This window comes from Phaseolus vulgaris, chromosome 7 (assembly GCF_000499845.2).
Source record: "Phaseolus vulgaris cultivar G19833 chromosome 7, P. vulgaris v2.0, whole genome shotgun sequence".
Taxonomy (NCBI): Eukaryota; Viridiplantae; Streptophyta; class Magnoliopsida; order Fabales; family Fabaceae; genus Phaseolus; species Phaseolus vulgaris.
In genome coordinates this window covers 36647695-36673996 of record NC_023753.2, presented here as the reverse complement: position 1 = coordinate 36673996, position 26302 = coordinate 36647695, and the positions used below count along the sequence as shown (strand labels likewise).

At 31.3% G+C, this 26302-nt stretch overlaps 4 protein-coding genes across 6 annotated transcripts in view; 3 read left to right on the top strand and 1 right to left on the bottom strand.

Moving 5' to 3' along the window:
• Window positions 1-2839, top strand: part of LOC137830478 (uncharacterized) — a 32978-nt gene extending 30139 nt beyond the window's left edge. For all 3 annotated transcript variants that reach the window (XM_068637850.1, XM_068637848.1, XM_068637849.1), the window contains 4 exons: window positions 444-572; window positions 695-793; window positions 1679-1717; window positions 2297-2839. In XM_068637850.1, coding sequence (XP_068493951.1) covers window positions 444-572; window positions 695-793; window positions 1679-1717; window positions 2297-2434 — 405 coding nt within the window. In that variant the 3' untranslated portion in view covers window positions 2435-2839. The remainder of the gene's footprint in view (window positions 1-443; window positions 573-694; window positions 794-1678; window positions 1718-2296) is intronic.
• Window positions 2840-7286: 4447 nt separating this feature from the next.
• On the top strand, window positions 7287-12773 carry LOC137830474 (ubiquitin-conjugating enzyme E2-17 kDa-like). Its single transcript, XM_068637836.1, has 5 exons — window positions 7287-7417; window positions 8691-8775; window positions 11547-11674; window positions 12266-12370; window positions 12469-12773. Exons 2-5 carry the CDS (start codon window positions 8706-8708, stop codon window positions 12610-12612), a joined length of 447 nt encoding a protein of 148 aa, XP_068493937.1. The 5' UTR covers window positions 7287-7417; window positions 8691-8705; the 3' UTR covers window positions 12613-12773.
• Window positions 12774-17650: 4877 nt separating this feature from the next.
• Window positions 17651-18781, top strand: LOC137830473 (cypmaclein-like). Its single transcript, XM_068637834.1, has 4 exons — window positions 17651-17797; window positions 17870-17923; window positions 18123-18183; window positions 18427-18781. The coding sequence occupies exons 1-4, from the start codon at window positions 17753-17755 to the stop codon at window positions 18606-18608; spliced, it is 342 nt and encodes a 113-aa protein (XP_068493935.1). The 5' UTR covers window positions 17651-17752; the 3' UTR covers window positions 18609-18781.
• A 1190-nt stretch (window positions 18782-19971) lies between these two features.
• On the bottom strand, window positions 19972-25351 carry LOC137830472 (uncharacterized). Its single transcript, XM_068637833.1, has 6 exons — window positions 24892-25351; window positions 23626-23718; window positions 23286-23519; window positions 21695-21797; window positions 20741-20970; window positions 19972-20450 (listed from the first exon to the last, which is right to left on the bottom strand). The coding sequence occupies exons 1-6, from the start codon at window positions 25179-25181 to the stop codon at window positions 20231-20233; spliced, it is 1170 nt and encodes a 389-aa protein (XP_068493934.1). The 5' UTR covers window positions 25182-25351; the 3' UTR covers window positions 19972-20230.
• Between the last annotated feature and the right edge of the window lie 951 nt (window positions 25352-26302).

Sequence of the window (26302 nt, the reverse complement as noted above, 5' to 3'; positions counted from 1 at the left end):
AGAGAAAGATATTATATTATATAATAGTGGTACCAGAGGTGCTTAAAAGTGTTACATACATATGACCAAAAAGTAATTAAACAATGATATCTGGTTATAGTGGATTTATATGCAATGTCATGGTATATAAATAAACTTTAAACCAGACTCCCACATAAAACATCTCCATGGCCTATATTCATCAATAACTACATCTAACCACACCACTCCATCATGTTCCTTTTTTCCCCTGTTTTACATACCAAAATAATTACCCAAGGTAAAAAAGGTGGACGTTGATTCCCCAATATAATTCAATTTATGTTATTTACTGGTATTAAATACAAGTTTGGTTTATAATCTAAATAACATTTGCATATGCTCATGCATTGATAACTAAGGACAATTTCTTACTTCGATGGTATTTTTGTAATTACTAACTCTAATGTTCCTTTTGTATATAGTGCACCAATGCTATTGACAACTTGGCTACGTTTTATTTCACCCATGTCATTGTTGGAGAGTTGGCTACCTCACCCGCTGCTCTTAATGCATCTGGACTCATTTCTGACTGTGCTGAGCTTTTCTCTAGAGTATGTTTGTATTTAGCTTACTTTTTTTTTTACTATAGCTTGAACCAATGTGCTTACTCTATTGATATTTTCTCTAATATAAGTATGTCTTAATCTTTCAAACGTTTTAAAATTTTCCTTAGATATTGAGAACTCTATTTGAAGTTGTTATATTTGAAGACCGTGGCAATCAGTGGACTCTTAGCCGTGCAATTCTGAGCATGATGCTGATCAGTGAAGAGGTGATTATTTGATTATCTGATTGCTACATAATTCACTTGAATGTTCTTTATTCACACTGTTTCAGAAGATATAAATTTGCATGGTTGTTCATGCTAGTCAGAACACTTAATGTCTTCACAGTTTTTTAAATGATTGTTTCAAAAACTAGGTGCTGAAATAGATATTAAAGCTTGTGGCCTGTTATTTTAACATTGGTTTTAAGATATTCAATTTTCTTGGATGCTTGAACAGAACATGACAATGCATGAATTTTATAAGAGGCATTCTGTTTTAATCCGGAAATGTAGGTTTCCAAATGATTTCCGCATTGTTGGCTGTTCCATGTTGAATATACGTATCATTTCATAATATCAGTATTTTATTTGCTGCCTATTAACGTTCAAGGAGTTTCAGAGAAGTGAAACTTGATTTTATTACAAGAACAGAAGAATGATTACCACACACATGTAGATATATATAGCAGGGAAGGAAAACTAACTCCTAACAGCTAACTGTCATCACACATTGAGTATTGTGATGTAGGGATAAACAGTTGAGAAGGGAAATTAACTCCTAACCAAATTCTAACTATCTGACACTGACAAGAAGTAAATTTGTATCTTCTAATACTGAGTAGTACAGTAGCACATACACTTGCACCACATAAGGATTTTCATGGTATTGGAAGAATTACCACTAGAAAGCATAAAAAAATTTATTATAAGGTTGATGTTAATATCGGTGATACTTCCTTTGTTTTTATTACTTGTACGACACAATAACATGTCTAACTCATCCATCTAATATTCTATGGAGCATTCTTCTTATACATCCTTCCACCATATCTGAGTCTTGTAATTTCTTCAATATAAACAAGCATATTGACTTAATTATTTTTGTTGCAGATGTTCACAAATGTGAAGGCTCAAATTTTGGCTTCCCATGTAAGTCCAAATTGTGGCACATCTTGTTATTTAATTTAACAGTATATCAAGCTTCCCTCTATTGGTATTCTTGGCATGCGTTGGTTAATATGGGCATAAATATAATTTTTCTTGTTGTTATTATCATTGCAATATGATATTAAATAAATGTATTAGTAACATTTATTGTTATCATCTTTACCATATTGCATACAACATTGGGTAGATAGTGTAAACAAAATAATTACTTTGCTAAAGTAAGGGTAAAGATGTGCTACAAAAGTATAACTGTAACATACTTGAACAAATTATGTGTAAACTACATGATAACTAGAGCAACATAGTTAAATAACATAGTAAAATGATTATGTACAATACTAAAATAGCTAAAGTCTAGTAGTACATGATTACGACATAAGTTCAAACTAAACCAAATAAATAAGTTTCTTTCAGCTACTGAACATGAAGTTTAAGATTTGTAAACAAAAGCAACTAAACGTTAAGATTAGCCAAAGTTAAGATTACGTATTCTATTTGCAATAGAAGTAGCAATAATTTCATGCCTTAAAAAATCTTAATTTTCCTTGAATCGTTTTGCAGCCGCCAGACCAACACCAGCGGCTTTCTTTGTGTTTTGACAAGCTTATGACAGATGTGACTCTCAGCTTGGATGGAAAAAATAGGGATAAATTCTCTCAGAACCTCACCAGGTTCAAGACTGAGTTTTGTTCCAAATAGCATTTGTTTGCCACAATAATTTTTGCCAGCCCCGAAACCATATCGTATTTGCTTTGCTCTTATACTTTTAGGATCATGTACATTTACCATTATTCCTTTTTGTTCTCTCGGGAGGTAGATGAATTTTTTTCTTCATTTTTTTGGGTCGGGAGATTTTTTTTATGAAAGGTCTGATCACATATTACCCTAGTTGAACTGGTATTTTGAAAGGGATAGAATATAGCAATTCCTAGTTGCACTGCTATTTTGAGATGAACTGAGGCCAAGATGCCCTGCATCAAACCATTTATCTTTCCCCTTTTAAACTAGCTCAAATATTGGTAAATTCAAAGGGTATTTGTAAATTTTAGGTACTTCATTCACTTCTAGTGCTTACAATATATGATAAAATTTGTTAATATTTCATCATTGTCTCCTTTTTTATTTCTTCCTTCTAAAAAACTATTTATGTTATACAGTTTCGAAGAATCATTAGTATTCTCTTCACGTATATCCTATTTAATAATTGCTATAATATTTTAGTATAAATAATGAAATATTGAATTAGTGTATTGTATCTAAATAGAATAATGTTTTATATATTCTAAATAGTTTTGTAATGATTTTTACCTTAAACATCAATGAATATGAAAGAGAGGTAGTTCACTTTAGATTACTACTTTTATTTAAATAAGTAAATAAATTATTAATTATGAAAATTAGTTTTAAGATTTATTTCAAATGTTCTATATAATTTTATATTATTATTATCTATCGTCAATATGATAACTGTTGATTTTTTATAGTAAATGTTTTCAATGTTTCTAAAGCTACTAACTTACCATCTCATAATTAATATCTTATTTTAAAATTAGTTTTAAATGTGTAAATGTTTACAAAATATACTTATTATATTCTGTTTGGTATCTGTTGGCATATTTCTTTATTAGTTGTGACAAATAGAATGTCACATGTTGAGGTAACGCAATGTTTCATTTGTTTCTGCTACCTCATTTTCCATGGACACCTCATGAGGTAGTTAAAAGATCATATTTATTTCTGCTTCCTTTGTTGTCGTTGCCCTACAATTTTGTCACCTCCTTGTCATCTTCCTGTGGTTGTCACCTTGTTCTTGTCATCCTCTTGTGGTTGTTGTCTCCTTCCCGTTTCCACCTCCTTGCTTTTGTTGCCACTCTTGTCTATGTTTTGTCTATGTATGATGTCATGGATGAACTTAAAAAAGAGTGTTCTGAATTGGACAATAGAGATACTTCTAGTATAATTTAGAAGTTCTTTTTTTTTCATTAAGTTCTTTTTTTATTGTGTAATCCAAAGTTAAAAAATGATTGACTTCTGGATTGATCAATCTAGAAACTATTTTTTCATGAAAAATATAGCTTTCATATTATACAATTCAAAAGTAAAAGATATACAATTCCAGATTTGATTACAATGTCTAGATTGTACAACCTAGAATATAATTTCATATTTTGTTTCAATGTTTGGATTACAATCCTAGATCCAGTTTCATATTTAGGAAGGAAGGATATTCATGGAGAATTTGCTTTATTTTAGATTATGATATTTGGAAATCTTTTAGGTTAAACAATCTAAAATATTCATTCTAAATTTTGTGTTATTAATTGTAATTTTCAAAAGTTAAACACTTTTTCATAAAGGAAGAGATGTTGAATTGCACTATTTCGAAAAATTACTCTATTGAAACTTTTTGGATTATGTAATCCAATTTTATTTTTTTTAATTCTAGCTAAGCTCATTTGTAAAGTTTGAGGTTCTTTCAAAAGGTGATTCATGACTTTCTTACAATATGAAGGTCAATTGACAAAATTTTGGATAGTTTAATTTAAAAGTTAGTTATGCATCACCTACTCCACAAAGGGATTTATGACTTTTAAAATATATTTTGACAATTCTGTGTGTTATCGATTATGAAATCCAACAGTTTTTATTGCACTTTTAGATCCAAAATGTAAACATTTGTTTGAAATGTAATGAATTTATGTGATATATCTAGAATGAATAATCAATTGTAAATATCGTGCCAAATTAATATGTTGATTGATATTAAAAAATAATGATAATATAAAATTTAGTTCAACGACATAATAATTAATTAATAGAATTTGGACTGAAGCTTTTATAATGGAAAAGATAAATACTATATTTTGTTATCTTAGCATAAAATTCATATAAGTTTCTATAGTAATATATAAATTAATAATTATCATTTATAATTTTATATTATTGAAAAAATGTTTAACGTCTTACGTGTAAATATATTCTCTATAGTTTTCTGTATCATGCAAAAATATGAATAGTTTATATGTATCTTGAAATTTATATGGTTATGGTGGAATTTCGACTATCTAAATATTATAAGGTTTCATTCCTGAAAATTGATAGTAATTAAATAATTTAATTTTAATTGAAACCGAATGTAATCTTTAAAATTTTAATAATAGATTATAAACTGAAAAAACTATTAAAAGAAAAATTAATTATACTCAAATTCTCTTAAATTATACTTATTGTCATTTTCATTCTTTCTAATTTTAGAACAAACATTCATCTTCTTATATTTTTAATAATATAAGAATTAAAGTAGTATGTTAATTCTAAAAGGGTTTGAATAGAGTTACTAAACATTTTGGCAAACCTTGTTAGAAAACAAATAAAATAATAAATGATCTAAAGATTATTATCTTGGCGTTTAATAAAACATTTTTACAAAGATCTTTTCACAGAACTTATGTGAAAAGGATTATGAGGGATAGTCTGCAAGTGTAATAAAAGGCATATAAACCTTCATTTTTATATTCATCACTCTAATAGCATAAAATCTAAAAAATTAATTTTTTATTATTATTGATATTATTATTTAATAGATTTATTTTAATTATTATTAAACTTGTAATTTATTTTTATATTTTTATAATTTATTATTATTTTTGTAATATATATATATATATAATGTTATTTTATATATATAAAGTTAAGGGTAATTTTGACATTTTAGTAATGTTATTTAAACTTTTTGTTGGTTTCGTTGCTTTTTCTTCGCTACACATCAAAGATTGTTTTTTCTGCTCTCCCACAACCAATCACTTTTCTTTCCTCACCATTACGTAGATACAAACACATATTTTATTTGTTTTTCAATCCGGGTGAATAGTATTCACTTGGATGCAAAGAGGCCCTAAATGACATAACAAACACCAAGTATTTTTTTTAGAAGTCACTTTTGGTTCTACCAAATATGACTTACAAACAAAATAGTTTGAGTAATAAAATGATTAATACAATAAAGAATTTAAAACATACTAACTTCAATAAATTTAGGATTTACAAGTATATACATTTGTTGTGTATTTCTTCTTTCTCCCTTATGTCTTTTGAGTTTTTTCATTAAATTTAAGTAAATTGGCTCAACATCTCAAAGTCCTTTCAAGAAGCTTTATTTAGAATAATTTAATTCAAAGAAATTTGTGCTTTGCTTTTATGTAAAATTGAAAAAAAACTGAAGTTTTGTTTTTAAGTTCTATTCACCCCTCTCTCAAACTCATCCTACTTTCTCAACACAAAATACAATAATTACATAAATATCACATATGCTCAAATAAGAATAAAGAATTATAAAGAATGATGAATATAAATTACACAAGCCCATATGATGTTAGTTAGTCATGGTAGAGTGTATATAGGCTAACTACAACATAACTAACTACAAAACTGAAAAACAAAAATCCTAATTGACTAAATATAATAGCTATCTAAATAACAACAATTACCAAATGTTAACCTTTAAAAGATAGGTGCATACCATCATACATAGTCTATTAGATGCTTCAACTAGACTCATATCATTAAAAAATCCAACAAAGTAAGACAACACAAGGCATTGTCAACACATCTATTATTTAATACAAAGAATGAAAGAGTTGATTGAATGGTGCAACAATGGAAAAGTGAAAGAGTTTATTGTGAATCATAAGAAACTAATTCTTGTGATTTCTTCAACAAAGTAGCTTCATTGATAATGATTAGTAGTGAACATCTTCATTGTAATTTTCAAAATGTAACAATGAAATTTATAGTTCCCTCTTGAGTAAAAGTAGGAACACTTGATCATGTTCTTGACCCTTCATAAAATACACATCTTTTTATCTTCAACACCATCACCATGCTCATATTTTGCATATGTAGAACCCCCTTTTAGTTTTAAGATTTGGTGGAAAACCACATGTGCTACAAAATGAACATCACAATCTCTGCTATAAAAGAAGAAATCGAATTAATTATCCAAAAATGAATCATCTTATTCCACAAATAAGATCAAAGTTATTGAGATTATAATTGATTAAACTATTATTCTCACTTTTCTCATCAATCGTGCCATCCATAATAATTTTTAAGTTTAAGAACTTGATTAAGATTTTCTTATGAAAATCACAACATTCTGCAAAGGATCTTGATTACAAGTATGCCACAACATGATCAAAGATGCTTATAAGTTCTGTATTAACACAAACAAACAATTAAGAAAAAATAACAAAATTGAAATGACTGACTGAAGTTAATAATAATGGATTTTATTATTGATTTTCTAATATAATATTGCATCTATTAATTCGAGTTACAGTATTCGGATAAGATTATGAATGAATGGATTGATTTGAAAAAGACTAATATAAAATATTTATTTCATATTTAGTTTTTTTTTTATTAATTTAATCTTGATCAGGTAGGAGGAGAATTGGACGTAAGAATCAAGTACAAAAATAGTAATTATTAATTATAATTATATAGTGAGAAGAATAAAATAATTATTAATTTATTAATTATTTTGCACACTCACAACTCACGTGCATGGCAAGCATCGAATTACGCTCGGAAGATTATATAAGGAATAGGCTGAAAGACTCACTCTTTCACTCCTCAACGCTTTCTCATCGCTCATCAAACTTCAAACCCTAGGATTTTAAGGTATCTCACACCCTTTTCGATTCTCTCAATTTTTCTTTCTCTATGCAACGTTTTCTTTCCGTCTTTCCTTTGCTTCATCGTATTATCTTGCTTGCCGATTTTTATTTTTTGCGGATTTTAGGGTTCATTTTCGCATTTTTTTGTTTTGTTCATTTTCTTTCTCTCTTGCCTTTCACACTGGGACTTGTACTTTTTGCTTGTTCTTCTGTGTGGTTAGAGATTGTGTTCTATGGTGCTGTGCACCAGCAATGCGTCTGCAAACTATTGATGGTTTAAATCCTGGGTTTCTCTTATACTTGTTGTTGTTGTTATTATTATTAATTAGGTTGGTTTTGATTTAACTATAGTTTTTTTTACTCGTCGTACTTTGGTTAAAAATTTAGTTCACATTTTTCTGTTGCAAAGTCTTTTGCTGTGTAGTCATATTAGTTTGATAAAATCCGAATGAAATCGTATTTTGGTTTCTGTGATGGTTCCCTCGAGGGTACTGCAATCACCTTGAATTGGCTATTGTGCTAATGCTATCATGGGGGGACCCTTTTTTGTGATCATTTATATCAGTTACTGTTTCGTTTTTGTGCGTTGAATAAGCTTGTTTATGTGTTTCCCCCTCCTTTTGAAAAGAATTTCCATTTTAGAAGTTTTGCTGGTTTCAAATTGTGTAAAATTTTAGAACATCAAACCAGCCAAACATGATTTTTTTTTTTAATTTAATGGTGGTCTCGTGGTTAAGGTATACCAATCCTGCAAATAGCTTCTCTGCTTGTGAGGTTCCCCAGACGCCACCTCCTCACGCTATGGCATCCCATTTTTTGTTTTTTTTCTTATTGTTGTCTCTCATGCATGGCATTTTCAATATTTCGAAGGATACAGAACGTTAATGGAGTAAAATGTTAGCTATCGTAGCTATGTTTCTTGACAACTTAAGGTAGTTATGTTTCCTTACAGATGAAGTTATTTTACCTGTCAGGCTTTTATCAATTATTTTCAATGGTGTTTGATTCGAAATGAACTTTTTATCTTTTGTAAAATCCTATTTTGATATAGTGTACGTGATTTGAAAAAAAGTGCAATAAAACATTTTTATTTATTGTTTGTTTGAATTGCCTTCATAAGTTGTAAATTGAATTTAGTTTTTATTCTCGGACGCCATGGTTTTATTCAATCTGTTTTTGAAACTGATGAACAGGTAATATTAAATGCATTTATATTTATATTGGTTCACAAATTGCTCCAAGAGGTAAAAGAAGCCTGAAATTTGTCTTAAATGTAGGTACACACACTTGTGATGGCTTCTAAACGTATTACTAAGGAGTTGAAGGATTTGCAGAAGGACCCTCCTGTTTCCTGCAGTGCTGGTTTGTTTGCCTGAGATTCTCTCTATTGTGTCTTATTATTTAATCCTGTTGTTCAATAATTCAGAATGGTGTGTGCCTATACTATACATTCGCAAGTAAACCAATTAATATTTCTATTTCTGGAAGAGATGCTTTTCTTGTGTTCTCGTCTGTCTTTTCTTTTAACTTATTTGTCATTTTGTTATGTATCCCGTGGCTTTTAAACTTGTCTTATAGCTCTGTACTGATTTGAAGTGTTTTCTTATATACACTTTTTACTTCTCATCTTAATCTATTTATCTCCTAATTTATTGGTTATTTTATAATATAAATTGTCACTATTAAACAGGCCGTATAGTTCTCAAAACTGATTTAAAGTGGTTAATTCATTGGGGAAAAAGCGGTTATGGTGCTCCCATACTTCAATGATGTGGTGTTTTTTGTGCTTGCTGCCATTCGCTAGCTGCCAAATTGTTTTATGATGCAATCCACCATTTCTGCCACATGAGGACCTCTTTTATTTTAATTCATTTTAGGGCTATTTCAGTATCGGGCTTCATTTTTTCATTTCACTTTTTTCTTCCTGTTGCTGGCAACTTGAATGATAGCACCCAGAGCTCTGGCAAATGTTTTCGTGTGACCACCTCTTTCTTTTTCTCTGCATGTTCTTTCTGTGCCACTTTTTTTTTTTTTGTCTATTATTGTCTGAGTGCCTGATCTTTGTCAATTGCATTTTTCTTTTTCTCTTATTCTCTGTTTTTCCTTCATCTCTCTTTTATGTTTCAGTGTTTCTGCAACATTGACATCTTGTTCTTGATGTGATTGTTCTGTTCTGTTATTTTCTTCATTTTTTTGTTTCTGTTTTAATACAATTTGTTATCGGTTTCAGTTTTCTTTGTTTTCAAAATTTCAGTCCATCTTCTCTTGTTTTCTAACTTTATCTATTAAATCTATAATTGTGTTTACAATCCTTCTCCCTTCTAGGACAATGTCAAGCAAAAATAAAAGTCGAGCAGATTCTGTTTTCAATTTTTTTATACTCATATTTTAGTCATCTGTGTGTGTGTTTATGTTGTCTGTCATGGCTTCTGCCATTGAGCATGCCATTTGCCTTGTGTATATGGGAGAATTTTGGCTTGCTGCCATCCACCATTGATAACATTGATCATATCTAGACAAGATGAAACAATATGTTCTTATGAGGAAATTGATATTTGTTTGAATTGAAGATATGATACAATGATGGAAAGTTTAATGATATGAATGTGGATTCAACTTTAATCTAGAGAAAAAGAAAATTTCCCAACCTCTTTTTGTTTTACATTTCTTACGCAAAGCCACTCCTATTTTATAAATATAAAAACCATACTCTTAAACCTTTATTTTTTAGATGGAACTGAAAAAAAAAACCTTTTACAGATTTTGACTTCTTTCATAAAATTCCTTCTATTTCTTAAACATTATACAATTTTCCTTTTATTTTATGTGAATTAAAATTAATTATCTCTACAGTGAAAAATTGAAATTATTAATAGCAAGAATTGATTCAAAATATTACTATAAGAAATTCAGTAGCTTAATAATACAAGTTATCAAAAAACTTAATCATTTGAATGGTTAATGATAAAAATAGTAATAGTGATAAAATAAAATAAAAATTTATATTATTTATTATTGAATTCTGAAGAATTGCTTTTAAAAATTTGGTTTATTCCATCTTTTTACGATTCATGACTAAGTTAATTTTAAATTTTTTATTACAAAAATTTAAAATAACCTTTTTTCTTTTGTATATGAAATGATAATTTTTTATTGATTTTTTTTAAGAATTTAATAGTTTCAATTTTTTTACATTAATAGAGTGATTTAATTGTAATGTTATAAAGTAGAAGATTCTCTTTGTAATGTTTGATAAATAGAATGAATTTGTGTCCTGGTTGTTCAGAGCATACTATGGTGATGATAGAGTAGTGGAGCAGAGCAGCCAGTGGCTGCTATTTGGACATTGTAGTGCTGTTTTTTAGTGTTCGACCACTATAACAGATTGGGTTTGCAGCCTGTCATGTATAAAGTGGCTTCTGTGTGCATCGCAGGCTTCTCTCCCAAGTTTTTTGGCCAGGATCTTCTCAACCCAATCCTTATTCACGTTCAATTTTTTTCCCCTCTTCTTTTTCATTTGTTTTTGTAGTGTTTGTGTTCATTTTTTTGTTTGTGAAAATACTGCTGTTTTTTTTTCCTCTCTGTTTATTTTGCTTCGTTCAAAATTTGCATACTGTTAACTCTTTGTTAATTACAATTATTTCATGAATTGAGTTTTTTTCAGCATATTTGTATATAGTTAGTATTAATTCAGTAGTATGTATAATGTGTGTATACAAAACACTTTCTGAGTTTGAGAACTATATGAGACGAGGTCTATATTATGGATTCTTTTTTGTCAATTTTATGAAGAAAGATTTTGGGTATAGATTCATGTTTATAAAATAAGAGATCAAATGCCTAGGGATTAGAAAAGGATACTATTACAGAATAAATAAGAATTAGAGGGTTGGTTGGTTGAGAGTAACAGAAGCTATATGCAGATTTGAATTGATTAAGATGTTTTGGTCACACCTTCATGTTGGGAGCCCAACAGCCAAGTACCTTGTTTGTTTGTATAAAATGTTAAATAATTTTCTATTAAAACGTAAACAACCTTATATGTAGTTGTTTATCTGTATCAAATGCATCTAAAGTTATCTTGATTCTATGGGAAGGCTATCACGAATCTTGTATATTCCATTCTTGATTAGGCCCTGTTGGTGATGATATGTTTCATTGGCAAGCTACTATCATGGGTCCAACAGACAGCCCTTATGCTGGTGGTGTATTCTTGGTCACCATTCACTTCCCACCGGATTATCCATTTAAGCCACCAAAGGTAACTAACTAGGCTTTAATATCCTGATGGATTCAAGTGCTTTTTTGCCATTGTTGTTATTACATAAGTATTAAAGAGATTATTCACCTTAATTTCTTATGTGATACTGAAACTTTAATATGTACTTTAGGATGAAATTGTTGCTTGTCGTCTTTCTTTGAAATTGAATTGGTTTGTTTTCTGGTTTAGTTGTCTTTTTGCTAAATATTCTTGTGTAGTTGGCATGGCATGTCGTCGAGTTCAACCATTTTATGTTTTCATAATAATATTGAGACACAACTTCTGATTAGTAATGTTTTCATGAAAACCATAGTCTTCCTGTCGTTGGCATGTACTCAACCAGATATTTAAATCTGTTGGTGAAAGTGATGTAGTACCTTTCAATTGTCAGTTTTTGTGGCATCATGGTCCACTGTGATATTTCTTTTTTGTAATGTTTTGCTTTTAACCTTTTCACTGATTTCACTGCACTGTACTTTCATTGGTTTTCCTTTATCTGAATAGCATCCGGAATTATATCTTGTATATGTTTCTTTGATCTTGGGTGTATAGTTTAGATTGGGAAACCTATTTACAATGTTGCTTTTGTAGGTTTCCTTCCGAACCAAGGTATTTCACCCTAATATAAACAGCAATGGAAGTATCTGTTTGGACATTCTGAAAGAACAGTGGAGCCCTGCCCTTACAGTTTCAAAGGTATGCATGCATGTGTGTGCAGATCACTCATAAAATTGAAATTTGAAAGCCTATGCGCAATTAAAGTTGATATTGGTTATTAATGCAATATGTTGTAGGTGCTACTGTCAATTTGCTCCCTGCTGACAGATCCGAACCCAGATGATCCTTTGGTGCCTGATATTGCACACATGTACAAGACAGACAGAGCAAAGTATGAGAGTACTGCCCGTTCTTGGACTCAGAAATACGCCATGAGCTAGACGGTCATATGCTTATGCTTCTGGGTGGGGACTGCTTATGTGCAAAAATTATACATATATAGTGCCTTCTGCTTTCATTTTATAATAATTAAAACTCTGAATATTATTTTAGACTTTTAAGACTTGTCACGTATAAATATTTCTTTATGTTTGCCTTTTCATTTCGCCAATTGCTTCCTCCACCACCATCATATTTTCTTGCCGTTTATTTCCGTTAGTTACAGTGTAAAATCTTCATATTTTTCAGAGCATATATTTTGAAATATATTAAAACCTTCCGAATTAAATATTCTGGAAGTATTTAAAAAAAAATATACTTCTGAATTATTTAAAATTTCAAATCTCTCGGAATGCTTTATTTAGAATGCATTATGTTGAAAGGTCGATCTGGAAATATGTTTCCTTTATCAGAAATCAATTTGAAATCAACTTTGATGTTAATTATATTACAAAACTCAATAATCTCACCCTTTATCAGCAGTACACGGCAATGTCAAACCTTGTGTTTCTGTCACTGCATTCTAATTAAATTCTTTTTGTTTCATTAAACTTTTTACATCTGTCTAAGAGTGCTTCATAATGTAAAAGATAGAGGAATAAATCTATACTGTTCCAAGATAAATCCATGTTGACAATTTACATTTGAACCCCACTCTACATTTGACATAGTTGCATGATGATCCCTTCACATCTGAAAAACCAGAAAAAGAAAATTATACACTTCCAACGTGGTTTATTTTAATAATTTTCATTTGATTTTTTTGGCCTCTCCGTTAGCAGTTGTTTTGTTCCATGTCCGCGCTTTCGTTGTGACAGCTATATATTAACATCCAAAATCATTTTGCAATTGTAATTTTTTAATAGAAAAAAATAATTATACTTTCTTTTAGTTCACAATGTTATAAATTCAAGTGATACGCACTTTTCAAGGTATAATTTTCCATTTACAAATGTCAGGCTTCTTTACCTTTGCTCTTTGTCTGTTTTTTCTTCATCTATTTTGTTTATGTCTTGGTGGAGGGAATTTCAGTTCTTTCCTCCTTGGTGTATGATGAGATTTGTGGTCATGAGCACTTTGAGTTGGCCGTTCATGAGGCTAAGGACTTGGTCTTTCTCTTGTTGGTTTTTGTGGGTGCTGTGAATTTTGTTTTGACCGTGTTATTTGGTGTGTTGTGTGTGATGAAAGCAGTCTCTTGCCATCCCCTCCCAAGAAAAGGAAGTGACTTATTATTTCCATATGTTATTTTGTAACCCTCATTTAATTCCAAAAATATTCTTTTTTAATATTAAAGATTACATAATTCAAAAGTTTTTTTTATACATGAATTAACTTTCAGATTATGTAATTTGGAAGTTTTTTTTTCATGTGTTAATAACTTTCAGATTATATAATTCAGAAATCTTTTCTGGACATATGAGAATATATTTTTGGATTATGTAATTCAGAAGTATTTTTCAAAGTCTTTTATGGACATATGAGAATAGATTCTGGATTATGTAATTCAGAAGTATTTTTCAAATGCATGATTAGCTTATGGATTACATAATCCGAAAGTCTTTTCTAGATATAAGATTAGTTTTTGAATTACATAATCCATAGGCTTATCTCAAATTAAAAAATGACTTCCAGGTTTTATAAACTTAAATAACACTTCCATATCCGAAAACAACTTTCAGGTCCAAAAACATCTTCCAAATTTGTATGGAGTGGCACAAAAAGAATAAAAAGTATTTTTCACTGAAGTGACATAAGAAGATATGGAAGTGGAGGAATAAGCAGGTAGCTTAACAGGGAACCTATACTAAGTAATAGATAACATGTAACAAATAGCTTAGCAGGTAACAACTAACAACTAGCAACTAGGAGATAACAGAGAGCAGGTAAAAGGTAACAAATAGTAGGAAAAAGAGAACGTAATAGTAGCGGATAGTAGGTAACATGATATCAGGTAACAGGGTATCAGGATATTAGGTAACAAATAGTTTAACAAGTAATAAGTAGCATGTAGATGTTAGCAAGTATAAGGTAGCAGGTAGTAGGTAACAAGTAGAAGTTAGCGGGTAGCAGGTAGAAGGTAGCAGATAACAGGTAGCAGGTAGTAGGTAACAGATAGAAGGTAATAGGTAACAGAGAACAAATAACTTAACAAGTAGCAGGTAATAGGTAGCATATAACAGGTAACAAATAACTTAACAAATAGCAGGTAGAAGGTAGAAGGTAGAAGGTAGAAGGTAGAAGGTAGAAGGTAGAAGGTAGAAGGTAGCAGGTAGCAGGTAGGAGGTAGCAAGTAGCAAGTAGCGCGTAGTAGGTAACATGTACCAGGTAGTAGGTAACAAATAACTTAACATATAGCAGATAATAGATAACAAGTAGAGGTAGTAATAGCAAGTAGTAGGTAACAAGTAGCAAGTAGTAGGTAGTCGGTAACAAGTAACAAGTAACAGGTAGTAAATAACAAATAACTTAGCATGTAATAGGTAGCAGGTAACAGATAACAGGTAGTAGGTAACACGTAGCAGGTAGTAGGTAACAGGTAACAAGTAACTAATAGCTTAACATGTAACAGGTAGTAGGTAACAAATAATAAGTAGTAGGTAGCACGTAGCAGGTAGTAGGTAACAGGTAACAAATAACTAATAGCTTAGTAGGTAACATGTAGCAAGTAGTAGGTAGCAGTAGCATGTAGCGGTAGTAGGTAGTAGGTAGCAGTATCAGGTAGCAATAGCAGGTAACAAGTAATAGGTAATAAGTATTAAATAATAAATAACTTAGCAGGTAGCAAGTAGCAAATCGCATGCAACAGGTGGTAACATATAGTAGATACCAAATAACTTAGCAGGTAGCATGTAACAGGTAGCCGGTAGCTGGTAGCATGTAACAAGTAGCATGTAACAGGTAGCAGGTAACAGGTAGCAGGTAGTAGATAACAGGTAACATGTACCTTAGTAGGTATGAAGTAGCAGGTAGTAGGTAACAAGGAATCTATAACAAGTAGTAGGTAGTAGGTAATAAATAGCTTAGCAAGTAAGAGGTAGCATGTAGCAAACAGCTTAACAGGTAGCAGGTAGCAGGTAAAAGGTAGCATGTAAGAGGTAGCAGGTAACAGATAACAGGTAACAAGTAGCAAGTAACATGTAACAGGTAGCAGGTAACATGTAATACGTAATAGGTAATAGATAATAGGTAACAGGTAACAGGTAACATGTAGTAGGTAACAGGTAACAGGTAACAGATAACAGATAACAGATAACAGATAACAGGTAACAGGTAACAGGTAACAGGTAACAGGTAGCAGGTAGCAGGTAGCAGGTAGCATGTAACATGTAACATGATAGCAGGTAGCAGGTAACAGGTAGCAGGTAACAGGTAACAGGTAACAGGTAACAAGTAACAAGTAACAGATAACAGATAACAAATAACAGATAACAGATAACAGGTAACGGGTAACGGGTAACAGGTAAAGTAACAAGTAACAGGTAACAAGTAATAGGAAATAGATAATAGATAACAGGTAACATGTAGCATAACAGGTAGCAAGTAGCATGTAATAGGTAATAGGTAATAAATAACAGGTAACATGTAGCATAACAAGTAGCATAACATGTAGCAAGTAGCAGGTAGCGGGTAACGGGTAACGAGTAACGGTAACATGTAGCATGTAGCATGTAGCAAGTAGCATGTAGCAAGTAACATGTAGCAAGTAACATGTAGCATGTAGCAGGTAACAGATAGCAGATAACAGGTAACAGGTAGCAGATAACATGTAGGTAGGGTCTCAGTCTATATCATTTTATGTAAGTGAATTATTTATATGTTTAGTTCAATTTTTTTAAATTGATCTTGCATTTGATATGCTTCTCTATATATATGTAAAATTCTCAGGATTTGTTTTAAAATCAACTACATTAAATGAGTTTATTTAATCCAGCAAGTTGTATTTATACTTAACATTTATTTAAGCAGGTAATATATTAAATTGAATAATTTGTATACATTAAAATCAAGAGTTTAAAAATGGTTAACAACAATCATGTATGGAGCTAATTATTTGTTACTTTATACACAATTGTGAAAAGTTTGGAATGTAACTATATTGATTAGTTGCATTTATAATAATAAAAATAATTTTAATATTAATAGTTTTATTAGTCTTTAAAATAATATTTAATTTAATTAATATAATAATTAATAATTTTTTATCTAATAATTTTCTTGTTGATTTTATAACATAACACTTGAAAATAATTAGTTTAAGGTTAAAAATAAACTGTTGGTCACTCTAACTTATGTAGTTGACTATGTTATTTTAAAAGATGGTATAGCTTTAAGGCTCATTGTGGGGTGTGCAACACATATTAGTCCTTCACTTGAAGGTAATGTCGTATTTTAAAAGACCTGAACAACATTTTAATGAAATTTGGAACATGTAAGGATAACAAATATTAACAACAATGTTCAGCAGTGTTATATAACTCACGAAATACCTTAACAATGTTGTATTAAGATAGCATGTGGAAGGATTAGGGATGAATATTATAACTATGAACCAGCATGGAAGTGTGAGAACTATAAAACACAAATTGTAAGAACATATACATATTTTAGAAGTACCATAGAACAACTTGAATATGGGATCCAAATTCAGGATCTACTACCACCTTGCGATGAACATTGCCCATTGTTGCTGTAGGATCCTATAATGTGTAATATTGGTTCACCCATAAATACACAGATTTTGATAAATTAAAAGAGTTTTTAATAAACTTTAAAAGATCAAAATCAATGTGTTTTGAAATGACAGTGACGATAAAATCTCAGTAAAAAATTCAAATTTTTTTGTTATATCTCATTGGTGAGTTGAATACTTGTTCTTATTTAGATAAAATAATGGTGAGAAGAGAGGGGACCAATCTAGCTGAGTTATTCTCGTGATCCCATATGCAGCTAAAGCATCACACAAGCAATAAAACGAAAAGTGAAGGAAGCTTCCAAAATAGAGTACTACTCATCATCTCCATCCTGTGAATTGGCTTTTATCTATTGGTTGTATTCTAAAGTGTTTTAAGAGATAAAGATAAAATTAACTCAACAATGTATGTATAAATTAACCTCTTCTTCACTTCATCAACCCACCAAAACATGGAGTTCAGACTCTTTATTCTTGCCATTCTTCTACTACTACAGGTACATACACACAATTTATTGTATAAAATCTCAATTCAAAGTGTCAAATATCTCACAATTTCCCATTCTTAGGCTTTTGCAGAAGCTTCATCCATCAGCACTGGAGTTGCCAGTTTCCTTGAAAATGTGAGTTATCCACAATTTTCTACTTCCATGCAATACTAGTCTATCATTTCTTTGACTCGTTAATGCATGCATGTGTGCACCTAAATGAGTTTTTTATTGCATTAGTTGCTTTTCTTCATTTTGTAAATTATGCATACTATTTACTATAGGAAAAGTAAATATTGTAAACAAAAACATGAACATTGTGTTTTGGTTACAGACACATGGAGGAACTAAGAATGTGGCTCTCAATAACAAAGATATCCAGCAGCACAAAATCAGTAAGTAATACATCTTCAAGGATAGATAGAATGCTTTCATTTTATTTTTCTTTGGAGGAATGCAGAAAACTTATGTATTCCAAACACAACTCAGTTTCTCATCTTGTGCGACAAATTGTTTGCATTTTCCCATATTTTATCTTCAATCTGATATTGCATTAGAAGAACTGATATGTCGAAGATGAAAAATTGATGTAATGAATTATATATTAAAGCATTTTTGTTGTGGTGGGTTGTGAATAGATTGCAAGTATGAATGTTCTCGAAGATGCAGCAAAGCATTGAAAAGGAAGAGATGCAAACGAGCATGCAAGTCATGTTGCCACAGATGCCACTGTGTGCCCCCTGGTACCTATGGCCATAAGGACCTCTGTCCTTGTTATGCACGCCTCAAGACTCACGGGAATAAGCCTAAGTGCCCTTGAAATTAGTGCCATCTATCAACAATCACGTTCAAATCTATATATCATTTGAATGTTATGATTGATTCAGTGTATTAGGAATAAAATCTTCCACTACTGTGTAATTTCAGACAGATTTCTTTTCTTTGTTTTCTGTTTATCGTTATATTAAGGAAGAAAATCGGTTATTCCGTAAACTTTTACCTTGCATTACCTTTATTTTATACAAGTATTAACAAAATGGTGAAAAATAATGAATATCCATAATTTGTTATTACTACTCCACGTCAAATGTACAATGGGTCCTTAAGACAAATCTTTATGCAGATATGTTTAGGTGGAGAATAGCACACACAAGTTTTTCATATAATTGAGTATTTTTATGTCACGATGGCATTTTTTCTTGCTTTTGTCAAGAACAATCTTATAAGAGATTGTGTTCCTTTCTATATCTACCTGTAAGTCGATTCCAACTTGAAATACTCGTACCACCACCAAAAACAGAACCTTCTTCATCCTTTAAAACTCTCACTCTTAACCAAACAAAGACCCCATTATCACCTTCCAACCAAACACCAACCTCACCACTCAACCTTCTATAACAGTGATGCTTTAAGGCACCTCCTACCTTTTGTTTATGCTAAAGGGGGAGAATAATTTACAGTTTTGTAAAAAAGATATTACACTTGTGTACAATAGTGTTAGCTCATATAGTTTTCTTTAGACTCATGGGGAGTCTCTTATCTCTTTACCACCTTTCCATGCTATGTTTTTATACGTAAACATCTACACAAGCTATCAATATGCTTGCTCTAATATTATATGTATGCTTTGAGATTCCTTCGTTTTGATACCTTGTTGCTTAGATATGTTTATCAGACGACTAGTATACATGTATGAGCTCTAAGAAGACAAATGTGTTTCAAGCTCTAATGAAATGAATAACGTCAAATTGCTGCAGCAAAAGTTTCCTTCAATAGCTTTGACCCTTTTTCAAAATCAATTTATTACAAAGGTCTAGATAGAAAAGTGAAATGCATGTTTCCTTTGTTTGTGTGAAACATAAGATTTACTCTCAAGACTTGTTTGATCATACATATGTCTCAAACAATTGCTCAAAACGCAGTATGATACATAGCAAGGCGTGTACGAAAGCTTAAAGTATTGTCAGTCAACATACGTTTAAAGCACTAGACGCAAGACATGAAGATATGGCAAGTCTCAAGAAGCATCAAACACAAGACACAAAGACCAGACGAGTCTAAAAATGTGCTAGACCCAAGCCCTCAAGATGTGCTGGAACACAGTCTCTCCCAAATATACAACAATAAAGGTTTTACAAGGTTTCACACTCAAATAAGCAAATTTTTTATAACAGTGCAAAATATTTCTTAGTAACTCAACAAAATTGTATTATTATTAAGGATTAAAATGTTAATTAAAACAAAAATATAGTGATGATGACTTCAACTTTACTATGAGACAAGTACATACATTCAATGAATTAATTAATGGAATTTTTAACGCAGCTAACATCATAATTTACAACAAAAACAAATCACACACCTATCATTTCTTCCTAAAGATTTTGGGGATGCATGTAATTTTTAATTTCCTGTGGTGGATTGCATAGTCAGCTCTAGTCGTCAACATGTTTGATCCGCATTATAAACAGGTATCTGCCAAAGTTTAGTGTTCTTTTTCGGGTCATCAGTGAGGCTAAGATCTGTCTCATCCTCCTTGAACGTCCTAATAAACGTTTTGGCACCCATCATTATAAGCCTCTCGATCATGAATAATTGATAATTGTTCTCAATTAACGGGTCCAATATATGGCTATAGTTTGATGAATATGCCAATCTATACCTGCAATTGAGTCATGAAGAGTATGGAGTTGTATTAGATCATTATTGCAATTTCTTTTAAATCAATCTGGACATTAATTTAAAAACAACACAACTTTCCTGCAGAAAATAAATGACAAACTTAAGTAATTGTTTCCATGACTATTGAATAACCAGGGTCAGCTTCATATAGCGTTAACCATAAATATTTTAATTACTGTTAATCTATCATGTACGATTTCTTGCAAAGAAAATTATTGCATAGGAATCCCCTCCCCGTTTACCCCAAAGTGTGATCATGAGAACGGTTACCTGGCAGAAAGTGATGAAAAAAACTCTGGAGTCCTTTCATTTGAAGCAATGAACAAGGTTCTTCCAGGTGGGACCCACTTCGCTATCCTACAAATAATAAACTCAGGCCGGGTGTCTCTATCAAGGTGAGGATGCAGGCTCCTCGCTACTCCAAATCTATCTTTCCTGGTCTTTATTTTATCCCCACGACGAACATGGATGGCATCATAATCACCAAGTAATGCTTTGATCTGTGAACAAGTCTAATAAAAAATTAAAATGTGTAACAAAGAGATACTGTTTTATTGCAATGCCACAGATTTAACAATCAACCATGCATTACAAGTTTTGTAATTTATAGGATAGTCCAAGCAATGATTACAATGAAAATTACAATATCCTAGAGTATCACACTTGTAATAATTACAATATCTCCTTGTAAAATAGTTTCTCCTCACTTAACATATATGTATAAAATGAACATACAAACAAAAAACAAGAAAATAGTATGTTAACCATACTGTGCTTCCAAATGAAAATTTCTATGATTAATTAAGTAATTTGTTGAAACAATCAAAGCAACCAGCAGAAGCTCTATGCTTGTAACTAATCACATTAGTTATACATCATTTAAAAGTTACAGATATAACCAGAAAAGTTAGTTTCTATGTAGTTATGTCCACTTGTTGCTGACATGCAACAAGCTAGCTCAAAAAAATGATACATGTTCAAGGCTAGGCTCAAGAAATCCTTTAGAGGGCAAGTCTAAAACCTTCATTTAATCTACTAAACAAAGAGGCATGAGAGCCTAGCCCAGCATTTCCCCTTGAAATAACTCATTTAAGCTTTGATTGATACAAAATATCCCAATCCAAGATAGAAGACCAAAAAATATAGCAGTTGTATCTCCAAACAAAGTATTAAAACCTTTGATGAAAATATTAAGGACTTTAAAAGACAACGTATGAGATGGACCTTTTCTGCTGCTTCTCTAAGTTTCCCTGCAGCCATTGAGGGTAGAAATGAATATGGCAACAGTATGGAACTGCGATTGTTTCGATCCTTGCACTCCATAAACCTGGAAAGTCATTAGCACCTCAAGAAATGGACAAAATTTTAAAAAAAATATCTTTCCAAGGTATATAACTATCAATTTTATAAGCAAAAAAACTACATAGTAGCGTCATTATAGCAGTTATTGCAAGGCAAGAAACATAAATCAACTTGGTTGTGACGTGATACAATTAAAACTTCAAAGTCAACAACATTGGGCACATTTTAAACTCACAAGTTAGACTTTGTGATGTACACCAGTTTTAATAGCTCAGAAGTTCTCAACTTCCTACCAACAAATGTCTTTCTATTATATATTAAGTTCTGCACTCCTACAAGTTTAAATTGAATTCCTTTAACAAGTAAACATACACTAACCACCAAATAGACATTTAACATTTCAATGTGAACTGAAGGTGAGGACACTTTAGTGGGAATGAGAAATTTCATAAAGGTCACAGTTACAGAAAACGTGCAAATAAGGACCATCATAATCATAATCATACTTGCAGCTTAACAGGCATAACAAACTGAATACAGAAAAGGAGTATTTTACTCCCAGCTAAAAGGAAATCATTATTGTTTCTTGCATAAATGGACTAAAAACCAAAATAAGATTCATTATTGAAACACATCCAACTTACCGTTACACAAACCAACCTTATTTTGCAATATAATAAAATAAAGGGTAAATTATGCTTGCAGTCCCTGTCAAATGGGGAAACTAATAAAAACATTCTCAAAAAAAATTGTATTAGTTTAGTCCCTATGAAATGTAAACATATTTTTCTGGACCTCATCATTAACAGCAGTGGACAGAAACGTAACATGGCAAACAGAATTTCACCATTGGAGATTATATTCTCTAGAATCATTCCCATGCCACCCGCTTTCTTCACCACCAACCCTTTCACGACTCTTGAGTTACTTCCTCTATCACCTACGCCTTGAAGTCACACTCAATGGTGCATGCTCCCATTGTTTGTTAACCACGAAGTGAGGTTTATCACTAACATTTCGCTTGGTTCATTGTTGCAGGCAGAAGATGTGAACATTCCTATGGAAACCATTACATAGGATCCAATTGTGATTGGCTCGAGGTAATACGGTATGGAGAGAATCTGGCACCGAATTCGCACATAGCTTTCCAGCAGTGGGGATGGGGCCAGGTTTCAAATCAGAGAAGTTGTGCCACTCCGGCCAGACACCAGTGTCTTTGACACCAACAATGATGTTAAATAGTCGGATTTTAACCAGAGGTCAAGAAACAGCAGGTGGCGCCAGGGGGTCGAAGTTGCAAAGGATGGCGGTGGCAAGAGGGGAGTTCATTAGCCATGTTATGTTTCCGTCCACCACCATTGACGAGGACCACAAAACTATGATTATATTCTATAGGGACTAAACTAATACGAATTTTTTTTAGGATGATTTTATTAATTTCCTTATTTTATAAGGATTGAAAGCATAATTTACCCTAAAATAAATCAGCCATAATTCTCCTTTTAGAACCTACCAAGAAAGAGGACTTGCAGTTCTGTTTATGAGCAACAAATCAGAGTAGCGCCTATTTTCTTTAAGTTTGAAACGGCTAACTCCTTCCACATGTTCAACACCTCTGGTTCCCAACTTCATGGTTGTCGATAGAACCCTATACCACTCTTTTGAATTGTCAAAAATCACAGGAACAGTACCTGACATAAGTTCTGTGTCATATAAAGAGTCCATGGCACAAGAACTTCCATCCCACCTAGCACATTAAAAGAAAAAAAAAATAAGACCAGTTAATTCAGACAAAAACATTGCAATGGAAAGGTATAACAGACGCGTATAATAGCAATAAAGCTGCAACTCACAGTTCTTCAGAGCTAGCATTAGTGGAATGGTGAAGAATGCCTTTCTTGTTATGTATGGGATTGATACACATCATCGATGGCATCACAAAAGTTCTGCAACCACCACATAACAAATTAACTCAATTTTTGCAATTCAGTCCTTCCAGTTGTATTAATTACAATTAAGGCTTCATATTACTGTCCATAGCAATACACACTTTCTTCTTGGCTAAAATTCATTGAAATCACATAGTTACATTACACTCCTTAAATAAATACATTCTTAACGAATTACTGCATCCACTATATTTGTTTCAGGAAATGTTATGACAGACACATGGTAGAAATCCAAGAAGAGAGAACAAAGAAATAAGTATAATGAAATTAAATTGAAAACTGAAAAGACAATACCATCAACTTGGCTTATATACTATTGTTCAGAAGGAACAAACTCATAACAACGGTCTTGTTTGAATAAATTAAAAAGGTAAATAAATTGAGTTTCTCTCGTTTCTTACCTAGTGATTAGCACTCTCACTTTCAATAAAAAAAAACTGTTACAGGAGTTCTCTCACATTGTTTTTAATTTAAGAGATAAGCTCAATTAATTTTAACCCTTTTGGTGTATAAGTGCTTACAGAGCAGTTTATCCTGAAAATACCTAAATTTTAAGGGTAAAACGCCGTTCAAGTCCTTGAAAATGCATCGCATTGTCACCTTAGGCCTTGAAAATAAGAAATTAAAAAAAAAAAAATCCTTGAAAGAGTGATAGAAATTTGGTATCTTATTAAAAAGAATATGGGATTTCTCCCATCCACAATTACAGTGTTTAACCTGCACAACTTTGAGCGTCTGGCACCTCCCATTACCCAAAGGCCTGAAGTCTTTCACAGTGAACAAGATGACATCCCTCTCAATCCCTCTTCCTATTAAATACAGCTACTGCTCTAATAGTATTAACATAAACCCACCTTCAATGTAGCTACTTAGTTGCAGACCCATCAAAATAACACCTTGTTTGAATTCCTTAAAATAATATAACTAACTACTAACGGAGATTATCTAACAAAACATGACTTAAATAATAATAAGATTAACATTTGTCCAATAACTCATCTCATATAGTTCAGGGATCAATGTGAAAGTGTTTTACACTTCGAGGATCCAAATTCAAATCGACAAACGGTGTTTAACCCAAATTTAAAGTAACAAACTAACTAACTGTAAGTGATTTAAATGGATTGCAATATAAAATATTTAAATGGGAAAATGAGGGATGAAAAGTACCTGCCGAGAAAAATGGCTTCTTCGAGGGCGCAGCGGAGGCTGGATTCTTGGTGACCCAAACCTTCACATGATCCGCAGTGTTTTCCCGGGCAGTCGATGCGGTTGCCCCAATAAAGGTACTTTTCGAAGTGCAGTTGGCGTCGCTGAAGGAGGCTGGGTTTTGTGGAGGTGGTGGAAAGCAGAGAGGAGAAGAGGAAGAGGAGCGCGATTGCTGTGACTGCCGCCACGAGAAGCAGAATTGGGGATCTGGCGGATTTAGGTTTTGGCTTTGGAGCTCTGTGGAATGCCATTAATACGTTAATTGAGGAACGGCGAAGAAAAAGGAAAAAGGTTGAAGACAGTGTTCAGTGTGTTGCCATTGCCATTGCCATTGCTGAGTTGAGTGCAGGGAGATTACAGACTCTTCCCATTTTCGTGAGGAAGAAGAAGCTTCTTAGATTATTACACAAATTCTAATTTTATATTTTTTTTATTTTAAATTTCACTTTATTTTCTTTTACATCGCATAACTCAGTTATTTTAAAGTTTAAATAAAAATATAATTTATATATATATATATATTGAATAATAAAATTCTTCTTATACGTTCTTACTGTGTATCTTAGTATTTATATTAATTATAATATGTGTTTCTAAAATAAAATAGTACATTTTTTTAAATTTTGTAAAATGTCACTCAACTAACCTTTTTATTTTTATCTGACTTAATCTCTTTCTTCTATATTACATAATAGTAAAATAACAACAATTTGTGGAAGCATGATTTTTAATAATTTTTATTGTATGTTATTGTAGATTATGTAATTCTATTTTTGTTTTATGATTACTAAAATAAAATTAAAAAACAGTGTATATAACGATAGTTGCAATTATAAAAGTAAAGTGATATTTGTTAACATAATATTATTATGATTAATTATTGTATTGAAGGTATTTTATTTTTAAGTTTCAAGTTTTTTTTATATAAAATAGAAATGTGTATATAAATTATTATTGATTTTAATTTTTAAAAGACGTGAGATTTATAAATATACTCGAACAAATATTTATTTGAGGACTAAGACAATAACAATTTGTCTTTTAAAATATTTTTCTATTTTCACATGAAATTTACGTTAATTTGTTTTTCATTTTCATATATAACTTCAATTACATTGAAATAACATTATAATAGTCAATTATCACATTAAAATGAATGTGCATTTTTTAACTATAAATTTTATTGATTTTATCTTTAACAACGTGTTAAAGGATTAAGAGAAAAAATATATATAATATATTTTAAAATGTCTTTAATTTTGATAATATAAAATTATGAATAGAAAATACATAAAGTTAATAATGATTGAAGTTACTTGCAAAAGATCTTTAGAAAAAGTTAAATTATTATCACACAAATAATAGAAGTTAT

What these genes read in the sequence shown, in the direction of transcription:
- LOC137830474 (XM_068637836.1), top strand. Translation starts at nt 8,706, where the DNA reads ATGGCTTCTAAACGTATTACTAAGGAGTTGAAGGATTTGCAGAAGGAC. An exon ending in TCCTGTTTCCTGCAGTGCTG is followed by an intron (nt 8,776 to 11,546) that starts GTTTGTTTGCCT and finishes ATTCTTGATTAG; the next exon opens with GCCCTGTTGGTGATGATATG. An exon ending in ATCCATTTAAGCCACCAAAG is followed by an intron (nt 11,675 to 12,265) that starts GTAACTAACTAG and finishes TTGCTTTTGTAG; the next exon opens with GTTTCCTTCCGAACCAAGGT.
- LOC137830472 (XM_068637833.1), bottom strand. Translation starts at nt 25,181, where the DNA reads ATGGCATTCCACAGAGCTCCAAAGCCAAAACCTAAATCCGCCAGATCC. An exon ending in AATGCTAGCTCTGAAGAACT is followed by an intron (nt 23,520 to 23,625) that starts GTGAGTTGCAGC and finishes TTAATGTGCTAG; the next exon opens with GTGGGATGGAAGTTCTTGTG. An exon ending in TTTTCATCACTTTCTGCCAG is followed by an intron (nt 20,451 to 20,740) that starts GTAACCGTTCTC and finishes ACTCAATTGCAG; the next exon opens with GTATAGATTGGCATATTCAT.
- LOC137830473 (XM_068637834.1), top strand. Translation starts at nt 17,753, where the DNA reads ATGGAGTTCAGACTCTTTATTCTTGCCATTCTTCTACTACTACAG. An exon ending in CCATTCTTCTACTACTACAG is followed by an intron (nt 17,798 to 17,869) that starts GTACATACACAC and finishes TCCCATTCTTAG; the next exon opens with GCTTTTGCAGAAGCTTCATC. An exon ending in TTGCCAGTTTCCTTGAAAAT is followed by an intron (nt 17,924 to 18,122) that starts GTGAGTTATCCA and finishes TTTTGGTTACAG; the next exon opens with ACACATGGAGGAACTAAGAA.